The sequence below is a fragment of the Pararge aegeria genome, chromosome 9 (assembly GCF_905163445.1).
Source record: "Pararge aegeria chromosome 9, ilParAegt1.1, whole genome shotgun sequence".
Lineage (NCBI taxonomy): Eukaryota > Metazoa > Arthropoda > Insecta > Lepidoptera > Nymphalidae > Pararge > Pararge aegeria.
Genome location: NC_053188.1, coordinates 13,284,383 through 13,297,363, shown reverse-complemented (window position 1 = coordinate 13,297,363; position 12,981 = coordinate 13,284,383). Strand labels below are relative to the sequence as shown.

The window sequence follows — 12,981 nt, the reverse complement described above, 5'->3', positions numbered from 1 at the left end:
ATCACATTAATTTATTCCACCCATAAATTTTAATAAATAACAACAATTATTACTTTACTAAAACTTTTCTTTACTCAGAAATATGGTCAAGAGAAACATATATTTATTTCGCTGCGTAGAACTACATGTACATTACTAATAGTTTAAGTTCTTTGACCCTCATTTAGCAGCACTTAGCACGTTAATTGATCGTTTCCTTATTTCCAGATGATGCGTCACGCGTGGAACAACTACAAGCTGTACGCGTGGGGCAAGAACGAACTGAAGCCCATGTCCAAGCGCGCCCACCTGACCAGCGTATTCGGAGGCGGCGAGCTCGGCGCCACCATCGTCGACGGCATGGACACACTCTACCTCATGGGCATGAAGGATGAGTTCCGGGAAGGAAGGGACTGGATAGCCGAGCATTTCCATATCAATGAAATCGTAAGCATCTTTTTTTTCTGTCTATTGCACAACAAAAAACAGTTTGCCGATTTATTTGGAAATCCTGTTCAATGTTGTGCAATATAGTTGGACTTAATGTTAAAATTTTCTATCAGGCAACCTTTGGACATCCCAGAAAAACGAGTATTGGGTTTATCCAAAAACTCATGAGTTATTAAAGTTTGTTTAATAACATACAAGATATTTTGTCTAATACAATAAGTTTCCGGGTTTTGATTATAATAATAGTTTTCTATCGTTTGATTGAAAAAAACGCATTTTAAATTTATAATTTCAGAATTTTCCCTGGTCTGGTATATGGGAGGCCTCGCCCGTAGCTTTTTGCCTTCCTAACAATTAGGATAGGTCATAACTGATATTATCTTGTTCTCAAAGGCACGGTAGTTATTTTAAGGGTTGTTATTGTAACTATAGAATTAATTGCGTCTAATCTTCCGTCTGGTGAATTATCCATCCTTCGATAACCAAAAATCTTGATCAGATCTTTAAAAATATGAAAAAAAATATCAAAAAATCTGGCCACTTATTTGACCCAGAAAAATTTACGATTCCTGTGTCGGAAACAGATATTCGCCGCTGGCGAAGACGCTGCGTGATTCACCCAGACACTAGCAATTATATTTTTATTGCTAGCGCAGTCATTTTATTGGTCTTCAAATGAAACCAGCCAGATGATTATTGTACTTGCTATTAATAATTTATTTGAGTACAAGGTGAACCCGCTTAGCATGCGCAGGAGTCATTTTTCTCCCCGGGGAAAGGATTTTATCTTCTCCCACACCTTTGTCAACTGTCTGAGCATTAGCGCAGAAGTTGATATAATATCCTTATGATATACGTGTGATAGATAGCCTAGTGGGTAAGGCTTCCGTTTTACTTTCGTGGAGGCAGAGTTCGAGCCCTTGCATGCACCACTGACTTTTCGGAGCTATGTGCGTTTTTTATTTAAGGAATTTAAGTATTACTTGCTTTAAACGGTGAAGTTAACATCGTGAGGAAACCTGCATGCCTTAGATTTCTCCATAATGTTAACAACGGCGTATGAAATCTACCAATCAGCACTTGTCACGCGTTGCAGGCTACGTCAAACCTTTCTCCCTTCCCAGCTCCTACGCCTAATGGACACTGGGCGGCACTTTAAAGACGCATTCCTTGGATGCTCTGCTGAAGTGTTGCTCTGTTTGCGATATTTTCAAAGCCAAAACCTTGGTTCATCAATTATAGCTATACAATTCAAAATTCATTTATTTCAAGAAGGCCTAGGTAGTTATAAGCACTTTTGTAACATGAAAATGTAGGTTTGTAATGACTCTACCACTCGTTACCACTCTTATAAAATGAACTGTTTTACTAAAGCTCTTTACTTAAATAAATTGGCAGGGCTTATACATTTTTGGCCTTTGCGGTAAAGCGGCCTTTATAATGTGATTCCGACCGACTCGTACGTCTTCTCTTCTAATAAAACAAAAGTCAAATATTACTTCATTCAAGTACATAGATGGCAATTTTGATGAGTCGATTACATACAAAATATGTACATAGTAGTAGAGTAGTGATGGCGATAACTACATTCATAAACCTAAAATAAAGCTACGACGGATTCAAAGGCGCCCTGGTCTAAATAGAAGGAGCCCACAACAAACTTAGCCGCATGTTTGTTTTATTATCACCATCTCACATTGTCATTTGAAAATATTTAAGAAGCAACCTGTACCAAATGTAAACCAAATACTTACCAACTACCTTTATAAATTTGTTTATTTAACTTATCTGTATTGCTATGTTAATTCTAATTCTGAAATTGTGTCAATGTTCTGTGGTGTTACCCTATTTAGCATTTTTGTAACCTGGTTAAATTGTTTATACAAATATAATAATAACGAAATTTTGCTTGTTGAATTGAAACATCTATTAACGCGTTTCGGCATACCCACATAATTAATAAAATAAAAATATATACATTGCATAATAATGAAAAATTACAAATACAATTTTTATCACTGATTTAAAATATAGTTAATTAATTTACAAGTAATTAAATTTGAAAATTTAAGAAATTGCTGACACAGTAAATTGATACAACTGTATCGGGGGCTGTGAAAAAAAATGTAGGTACTGCTCGAGAGAGGTCTCTAGTCTATTACATAATACACCGATAGGCTCGATGGGCGGGTTTCCCCATAATCACCACGCTGGGCAGACGGGCAGTAGATGGTAGAAGTAGCACAGAGGACACTGCTGCCCGTTCTCCGTGACATGCCCATAGCTGCCTCGTACGAAACTCGCGCTAAGTGTAGGGGAGGTGACAACTGTTACCTATAAACCTATAAACAATTAACTACCGACGTCTAGCATAGTTGTAATGTGTAACCATAAAAATGATTTCCATTCGCTTCCAGGACACAGATCTGTCGGTGTTCGAAACAACGATTCGCTTCGTGGGAGGGTTCCTGTCGTGTTATGCGCTGACTGGCGACACGGTGTTCCGAGACAAGGCTGCGGAGGTGGCCGACGCTCTACTGCCAGCATTTGACACGCCCACTGGCATACCCTATGCCCTCATAAACCCATCAAATAAGGTTAGTGTTGCTATGCATGGTTAAAACCGTTACTTTCGGTCTGATTGAGAACGCTACATAAAACCGCTCCCTATACGGTGCTTGTACTTGATGATGTATAGACATACATTACCAACCCACATTCAAGATGTGTTGAGTTTAATATACCTACTAAGAAGTTATTATAAATTAAAATATTTCATAGAGATTTGATAGAGTTGATCGAATTAAGTATACCTATTTGAATGTTTTTTTTCTGCTTATGAATCATCAGTTAGTTATCCGCTCGCGCACTACGTCGCTTGCACTCGCTATAGGGTGGTTTTTGTGCATTTAATAAATTTATTTTCTATAATATCACTTATAGATTATACTGTACTATATTTTAAAAATGAATAAACGACAATGTTCACTGGAACAGGTTTTCCGTTGTGGGAATTGAAACGTAAAAAGTATCAACTGTGTATAATATCTATTTGTAGGATATGCTCTGGACACCGCCTTGACCACCTGGTCTAGGCGGTGTCCACCTTCCCAGGCACGTTGGGCCGTCGATCCTGGTTTTTATAATTAAAATGTTAAAGACAACCATCTTGAATTGAAGTAGCGTGGTGGGTCCGCTCAGCAGTGGGTCGCTGATGTTGATAATGATATTAATATGTAAATAAGAACTTTTATAAAATCGGACTGTCTATTAGTTAAAACAGTATGAAATCCGAATTATTAAGAGCAGACGAAAAGAATCACACGAGAAATAAATCTCTCTTTATCCAACTTGGAATAACCAATATTTCTAATTAAATCACTGTCGAATCGGAATCCGATGGCAATTGCAGACTGCGGCCAGTTCGTTATCACTTCAAAGCGACTGCCGCCGAGAACCCGCTCGTAAGGGTTGCCAGATTTATAAAACTAACTTTTTTTTTATTCGACTAGAAGTTAACCGTTGACTACAATCTCATCTGCTGGCTTGTATGGTGAATGATGCAGTGTAAAGATCGTAACGGCCACAGTGATATTAAAACCATCCCCCTAATCGGTTTCTACGCGAAATCGTCCCGCGACGCTACATCGCTTAGCGGCACGTATTTGTTGTAGTGTGATAACGAGCCATGGCCGAAGCCTCACACCAAACTAGACTACACGAAATTTAGAAATTATAAAATCGCAAGTAGCCCTGCTGGGGATTGCACCCGGGACCTCCCATTTAAATCCACAGCGCTCCCCGTTGCGCCAGGGAGGTCATCATATAAGTACGATGACCTCCGAGGCGTTTTCAGGACGATGAGGCAATCAAATTAGATTGGCGACTCAAACAAAACAAATCGAGAAGGCGAGAATAAAAAATTATAAATTTCTTTGTGTTTTGGATTCCTTTCGGAATTACTTAAACGGGTCGTTTACCCGTTAAAGTAATTCCCGTTACCCCTGCTTTATTTTTTTACTATACAGTCTATATTACACTTCCAAAAAAAAAACAGTTGTTAAATTAATTAAAAGAACGGGTGCTGGAATGGTCTATCAGTTCTCTATGCCTATAAACTTATGAGCAATATTATTTTTTTGTTACTGGGATGATTTTTTCCAACCCCCGACGCAAAACGACGGGGCTTTTTATGTTTTACGTGTCTGTGTGTATGTCTCGTAGCATCGTATTTCCCGAACGGATGACATGACTTTGATTTTGTTACTTTTGTTTGAAAGTAAATCCGTCAGGAGTCGGAAAGATTCGGGTGCCACAATTTTTTTTTTTCCACAATATCCTCATTTTGGATATCAAATGAAAGGGCTGACTAGACTAGTATAATAATGTACACTATCATGAAAGAAGAGGGTTTTTTTATTTATGTAATGGTATACATAATAGTCAATGATTAAATTATTGTCAACCCTTCATCTCGTTATAATGCTCAGTGCTCTCTCATTAGTCATTAGCAACAGGTTAAAACCTTTTTCTTATCACTAAAGCATTGGATACTAAATTAATTCGTCGAATGCGCAAACCGCTGTATATAATTAACGAATAAAATAATAATAATTATTGATAAATATTCGCTGGTAAAAACCACTTACTTAAAATTATACGTAAGATAATTTTTAACAATCTTGGGACTCTGAATTTAAATTCGTCTAAATTTTTAAAACCTAGGCCCGCACACAATAAATACTGACATTATTTTTTTCCAATACTTCAACTGTTCAATACGGCACTTAGGCATATATATACTTTGAGCTTTACAAAAAATTAATTTACTGTTACATAATTTCAAAGGTTATATTTAATTAAAGTTTATGTTTAATTGAGGTATTTTGTAAATAATAGTGAAATTTCCTTTTTGATGGAACTTTGATAAATATTGGAAAATATTACCGAAATAAATTAAGATAAGAGTTGAAACACCGAAAGGTCGACAGGGCCCTGAGTGTCCTTATTACAAATTTGAAATAAGTACTTTAAATTCAATAGATCCTTGTAGGACTCGAGAACGCTCAAACCGAGACGTTGTTTAATGATCTCTCCAATTATTGGAGATCTTTAACTCGTTTCATATTATACCTGCAAAGTTGAATTTATATTACGACATTATCGGCAGAAAATCAGCTTCATAAACAATTTCACTTGTACACCTCTTATTTCGTATTGCATGCATTGTGCATTTGACTAAAAGCTAGATAAACTAAATTAAGAAATCAGTTTTTTTTTCATTATTAGTTTTACAGTCAGTTAAACATAATTTTTTTCCTAGAACTTCTTTATGTACGTAATTAAATGTTACATGAGCAACACTAAGGCTTTTTAAAAAACAAACTTTCTGAAACTAAACAGCCTTCCTTAGAGTTTTTTGTTTTTCAAATTCGAATTCAAATTCAAAAATGTTTTATTCATGTAGGCCTTATCACAGGCACTTATGAAGCGTTCATACACTTAACATGTTACACTATTGTTAGTGATGGTGATAACTGCTTTCGTTACCTTAAAACTGAAGCTAGGATTAGGGTTCCAAACGCGCCCTGGTCTAAGAAGAGCCCACAACAAACTTAGCCAGGTTATTTTTGTTTCACCATCTATCTCACAGTCGAGTTAATGTTGAGCTACGAAGTTAGAGCAATTCACACCCAAGCGTTTTTATCATACATGTAATCCTTAATATTATAATAGGATTTTTCTATAAGCTTACGTTTTATATAAACTTTTAACTTATTGAGAGACATCTCAAGGATTTCATCTGGTAATTTGTTGTAAAATGATATACAATTACCCTTAAATTAATTACTAAATTTATACAGCCTAGTAAACTGCACTACTAGTTTATTTTTACTTCTAATATTAATATTGTTACAGTCCAGTTTATTTTTAAACTTTGTTATATTTTTATGTCCATAAATTAAATTATCAAATATGTATTGATTACATTTCTCTTTTACTAAGCCTAAGCTCGTTTATCTTTTTTCCGCGCACTTTTTTTTAAAGTAAATATTACCATTAGTTCGTTCACAAAATTATTCTGAATGTTTATCAGTGCATACAATTTTATTATATTTATGACGATAATAATATTATGTTATTTACCTTGAACTCCGAAAGCGATAAGTACTTAGCAAATCTGAGTACAGCTGAAACAAAGAGACTTGAAATATTAAACTGAAGCTTTAAGGACTCGTTAGTATCAGTTGTTTTGTCTGTGACAAAGGAAAATTCATAATATTTTAGGCGAACTCCGTCGAAATTGGTATTTACTCCGCAAACACTCGAATGAATAGACAAATCAGTAAATCTGGCTATTCTTGATCCTGTTTAAGAAATGAACAAAATATTGGTTCACAAGTTGTTTATTTTTCTCTTTCAAACTCGTATTTATTGTATATACAAATTGCTTTTAATATATAATAATAAATATACAAATGATCCTGTTTCTTGCCCCTACAGCCACACCAAGTGGGATCCGCATAACATGAAGATAAAAAATAATCCTATTATAACGTTAAGGATTACATAAACGATAAAAAAGCTTCATAACTTAATATTAATTTACTGTGAGATGGCGATAACAAAAAATAAATATAACCCGCCTAAGTTTGTTGTGGGCTCTTTCTTCTTAGACCAGGGGGCGTTTGAACCCTCGTAGCTTTAGGTTTAAGATAGCGAACGAAGTTATCACCATCCCCTTACAATTATGTAAACATAACTAAATAAATAAATATACTATGTCAATACACACATCATATATATGTATAAACGCTTCATATGTGACATGAATAAAAAAAAATTATTTGAATTGGAATTTCATTTCTCTTTCGACTCACTTCTAGCTGTCATTTCCGCTCCTTTTTGACGCATATATCCTGTTTTACACAATACACCTTTCTTCGGTCTTCCTCTATTTCCTTATCCTTCTACAAAGTCAAATATTTCTTTATTCAAATAGGCACATAGATGGCACTTTTGATGCGTTATTATATACAAAATGTGTACATAGCAGTGAGTAGTGATGGCGATAACTACAATCGTAAACTTAAAACTAAAGCTACGAGGGTTCCAATCGCGCTCTGGTCTAAGAAGAAGCCCACAACAAACTTAGCCGGGTGTTCTTTTTGTTATCACCATCTCACATTGTCATTAGAAAATATTTAAAAAGCAACCTGGTTAGAGCAATTGTTTACACCCAAGCTTTTTTATCGTTTACGTAATACTATAATAGGACTTTTCTATAAGCTTTCGCTTAATACAAACTTTGAACTTCTTTAGTGACATCCCCAAGATATTAACCGGTAATTTATTGTAAAATTGTATAAAATTTCCTTTAAATGAATTGCTTATTTTGTACATAAATAATTAACATTCTGGTAGCAAGATTTTCTTCACTTCCCATTGTTCCTTCTCTTCTCTTAATCTTTTATTTGTCGCAGGCTATAATACGTACTATGGTGTTTAAACACAAGTATCCAACTCATAACACACATAAAAATATGTACATACATCTTAGAAACACTTATGTACATGATTGATGATATATTATGTCTGTGATACTAAAATGTTAAGCCGGTTCCAAAGGCCTGTAATCTAAAGAAAAAATGTCGACGCCAAAAGTTTAACAGTAATCCTTGATGCTTAACTTGATCCACCCAGTTTTAGCAAACATGCCGATCACAAAGGTCACGATAGCTGGTCTAATCCAAACCACCTAGCAAGCCATAGGAAACCCGTCAAAATATTGACATCGGAATGGATTAGCGAGGGCGGTCGCGATTTCCATTATATGAATAGATAAATATGTAGTGATATGATATGAGAGTGGATAGGCATCTTCTAAGCAAGCGCGCTCCACCTTAGGCTGCATCATCGCTTACCATCATGTGTGATTGCAGTCAAGCGATCGTCTATAAACATAAAAAAAAATTTAAAAAAAAAATTTTCGCAGCGCCGTCCACATAAAGAATACAATACGTTGCGTTCCAGGCTATATTTAGTAATTTTTTTCTTATCTTTATATACATTTTACGTATTCGTAACAACAATAATAATCAGGATAACGATTTTCCTGAAAATGACTGCGGTAACTTGCGTTACATATATATATATTGAGTTTATCAATGCTTTCAATTGAATTTAATTCAAAAAGTTTTTCGGTTTTTATTTTTATTAATCTCACTAGATTTAATTTAAGTGTATGGTTCTCGCTCCAGAGACGGGCGATAATAACTGCGACTCAGTCTTGCACTATAGCAGTATTATCGAATTTGGGTTTCATGATACACATTACCTTATGTTTGCCTTATTTTGTACTATTTTTAATTTGCTGTGTAACTGTTAATTGATATAAAATTATTACTTATTACTTATATATTATCACCTATACACATACGGCGTGCTCTCAGTCTGGCCTAAACCAATCGAAGGTACGTGCTTCAAAGCTACGCCCGAAGGCCCGGGATTTTTTTCTCTTTCTCTCTCGGGTCTCTGCTAACTGTTAGTTTTTAGATCTTTTACGTGGTGACGAGGCTATTCGGTGCCAGCCTCGCGGTGGTGGGTTCGTGTAGGATTTTGACAGGGATCAATTCTTATATATCTAAAGATACGTATACTGTTAACAGTCATTAGGGGGACTGCAAAAGAAGTATGTTTTAGTTTTTCAATCATTATTTCTAAAATGCTCATATTATTCAGCAGTATCTAAAGTGCAGGAAAATACTTATCAATATGGCCGCTATAATCAGTATAGTTTATTCTGAGTAGAAGGTCAATCGAGCATAACGTTTGGAAATAATTTGGACCAAGAACCACATTATTATAGATAAGAAAACTATTACACAGACTATATTTGTAATTATGACTATGTTTTTGAACGCGGTAGGTAAGACTGAAAAGCGCGACGTTGTGTGATAGTAGATTTTGTTTATTACTAAAACTTACTCTTAACTACTATTCATACTGCGAGATACCGCATAGAGTATCATTTTGATAAGAGGTGATGAATCATAATCTTCATCATTTAGACCAATGGACATCCACTGCTGCACACAGGGCTAGAAATCGTATAACGGAATTACGAAATACTGTTGAAGGATGCATAAGTATCTTTCATAAGAAGCAAATGAAGCGTATTTATTTTTCCATACAAACTAATACAAACAATTTCAGTCTTACTTAAGACAACCCCCTATTGTAGACAAAAGAATGACACGTGCATGGTACCTACACTACGCGTCACGTACCTAATAAAGCGACAGGAGTCACTTGATTTTATTTTTGCATGTGGCGTTGGGGCTGTATCTGATTTATTTCAGTAAAAACTTTGGCAATGGTTTACTCAAAAACTATTCTGCCCCGGCCTGCCACATCAGCTTCGCGACTCGTTTTGCTATTTCAGTAACTCTGGTGCTTCTACGGATCTCCTCATTACTATGCTCACGTATATACTCCAAGCATATCACTCCAACCTCTCCCCATCAACTACATCCATTACAACTTGTAGCGAAATAAAAATAATAATAAACACCACCAAATAAGGCTAGTTGAAAATGTATTACCTTTCCAACTAGCCTTGTATTTCTCCCTTAGGCTAACTCTTGACTTGCCTTTAAAGAACTAATTGATAAATTTTTTTCGATTCACAGGTAAATCGGCAATATCACTGGGCGGGCGCGAACAGTATACTCTCAGAAGTGGGAACATTGCACATGGAGTTTACTTACCTGAGTGAAGTTACGGGAAACGACAGTGAGTTGATATCACTAATATACCGTTTGAGTCAGATATTAATTCTTAATTTCACTGCAATACAAGTTCCAAAAAAAAAAATTGTTGTAAAATTGTTTTAATGTTTCCATTCGTCCAGTATACAGAGAGAAGGTGGATCGCATCCGTGATGTGCTACACAACATTCAAAAGCCGGACGGCCTCTATCCTAATTACATCAATCCGCGGACCGGGCTGTGGGGCCAAAGTATGTAAATTAACTACACTATATTAACATTCCTTAATTTAAGCATAAATGTAGGTGCATATATAAAACATAAATAGCGTATATGCGTAGGCTTGTGTTATGGGTACCAAGATGGCTGAAGAATTTTTGTTATGAATAATATACATAAATACTTACAAAATACAAATATACACCCAGACACTGAAAAATATTCGTGTTCATCACAATAACATTTTCCAGTTGTGGGAATCGAACCCACAGTCTCAGAAAGCAGGGTCGCTGCACACTTAAAGAAATAAATTAAGAAAGAGATTAATAGGAGATAGGTAAATAGGGGGGTCTTATATCAATTCTGTATTAATAATACATTACTGTAAGAGAATCTTAATTTGATTCCTCATCATCCCAGACCGCATGATGTGTCCCAACGATTCAAGTCTGAGCAAAACTTTAGACAACAGAAGCCCGAAGTTGTATAATTCTCTTTCTAAGGTTCAGTAAGGGAGAAAAAATGTGTTAATAGTATTAAAAGTAATCTTGTTTGAGGAAAATTCTAAACAACCAATAAAAATTAAAATTTTAATGAAGTAAAGGTTCAAATACATTTCATTGGTTCAAAACCCAATTCTAAATCAATATAGCAGTTAATTTGTCGCTTTTATATTCGAGAGGATATACCTCAAAGCTCCTTTCGTTTCATAGCAACTTCCGGTCATTTACAATAAAGTAGATATACTTCATTACAGGCTTCAGAAAGAATTGTCGCTGCCCACTTAAAGAAATAAATTAATAAAGAGACATAATAGGATACAGATAAATATCTGGTAGGTCTTCTATCAATTCCGTATTAATAATACGTAACTGTAAGAGAAAAGTAATTCGATCCCTCATCGTCTCATACCGCATGATGTGTCCCAACGATTCAAGCTTACTGTCTGTAGGCATGAGTCAGCGGATGCCAAGGACTGGGTTTTGATCGTAATGCAATGCAAATCGCAACGTTTTGCTTGTAAGCGGAAATGTGTGTTAACATAACGAAACGTGCAACAATACCTACTCAGTAATCTACTGAGATATTGCAGTATTCAATTTGGTGAAGGTTTCTCGATGATTTTCGGGTATAATTTATATTATAATATTGTTCAATAGCAGAAAATTCTTGTAAAATTTTTCCAGTGACTTTCTATTTCAAGGGTGTTTATCTGCATGTGTAAATAGCATGAAACATGGATTCGTCGTTTAACTATCTTTGATCTCTTCGGTTGCTCCACTGCTGCGAGCAAAATAGACTATTTAGATTTCCCGACATATAACTGTTTATGTGTTACCAATACTTGTAACCAATATTAGAGCTTGTTGTGACAGAGCTCGTCCTGGGCATTATTGTCTCCCGGTCTGATGGGCGTGGCTGCCGGTGTAATTACACCGAGCACACGAGGCCTAACACCTACTTCTCAAGTTCATAAAAACACACAGGGCACTTTGTAGGATGGGTTCCTTGCGTGGCCTGCGAAGTGTTGCTCTGTTTATATTAAAATTTGGAGCCTTATCAATTATCACAATATTTATTTTTTATTTAAAAACCTCTTTAAAATAGGGCTGTAATTTTTATTTTACAAATTTTAGTCAATATTATACATAGGCAATTAGTGAACTATTAAATTTCATTTCAAGTCGTATATGCTTAACTGAGTAAAAAAAACATCAGTAACACATCCTATACAAACTTTTAGGAACCCACACGTATAATATAAGTTGGATGTGATTCCAGGGCACACGTCACTCGGCGCATTAGGTGATTCTTTCTACGAATATCTGCTAAAAGCGTGGCTTGTGACCAACAATGAGGATGAGCAGGCTCGCATCATGTTCGATGAAGCGATGCAGCCGGCACTTGAGAAAATGCTGCGTACCTCAAACTCAGGCCTATCATATCTCGCCGAGGTCAAGTACGGACGGGTGTACGAAGAGAAAATGGACCATTTGTCTTGCTTCGCGGGTAAGATTGCACAAGGTTCACTTTTAGTGCCACTTAAGTTATAACTCTATATCAATGACTGATATGATTATATTTGTATGTCATAAGTAGTGCTGTTGGCATATCTTTAATTTTAAAAATATCTCGAAGTAACAATATTTTATCGTTGATAATGATCGTTATCTCAAGTGTTATTGATTTAATATTCGCACACCTGACTATAACGGTGGAGCATTGATTGATTCCAATTCTATAAGTTGTATGAGATTATACTTGCTGATTCTCCCGGATTTGTACGAAAGACTTTTAAAACTGACCAAGTTATATAAATTTAGCTAAAAACGTAATAATAAATTTATGTTTGTAGTTTTACATGTCTTATATCATAGAAACGTATATATGTCTCTTTTAAATAGACAGGTCTAGAACTATTTATATATATTATATGTATGTGTATAAATAAATCAGCGAAAGATATTACGCATTGCTATCTGTCTAAACGACTTTTACCGCCAGCTAGTGGAAAACTTTAGAGGTTCGTTATAATCATGATGTGTATATCTATTGATTTGCA

The 12,981-nt window shown here is 35.4% G+C and overlaps 1 protein-coding gene across 3 annotated transcripts in view; it reads left to right on the top strand.

The window, feature by feature from the left end:
* LOC120626551 (mannosyl-oligosaccharide alpha-1,2-mannosidase IA-like) overlaps nucleotides 1-12,981 on the top strand; it is a 151,338-nt gene that overhangs the window by 115,554 nt on the left and 22,803 nt on the right. For all 3 annotated transcript variants that reach the window (XM_039894100.1, XM_039894099.1, XM_039894101.1), the window contains exons 2-6: nucleotides 208-426; nucleotides 2,847-3,026; nucleotides 10,122-10,224; nucleotides 10,343-10,450; nucleotides 12,201-12,428. In XM_039894100.1, coding sequence (XP_039750034.1) covers nucleotides 208-426; nucleotides 2,847-3,026; nucleotides 10,122-10,224; nucleotides 10,343-10,450; nucleotides 12,201-12,428 — 838 coding nt within the window. The remainder of the gene's footprint in view (nucleotides 1-207; nucleotides 427-2,846; nucleotides 3,027-10,121; nucleotides 10,225-10,342; nucleotides 10,451-12,200; nucleotides 12,429-12,981) is intronic.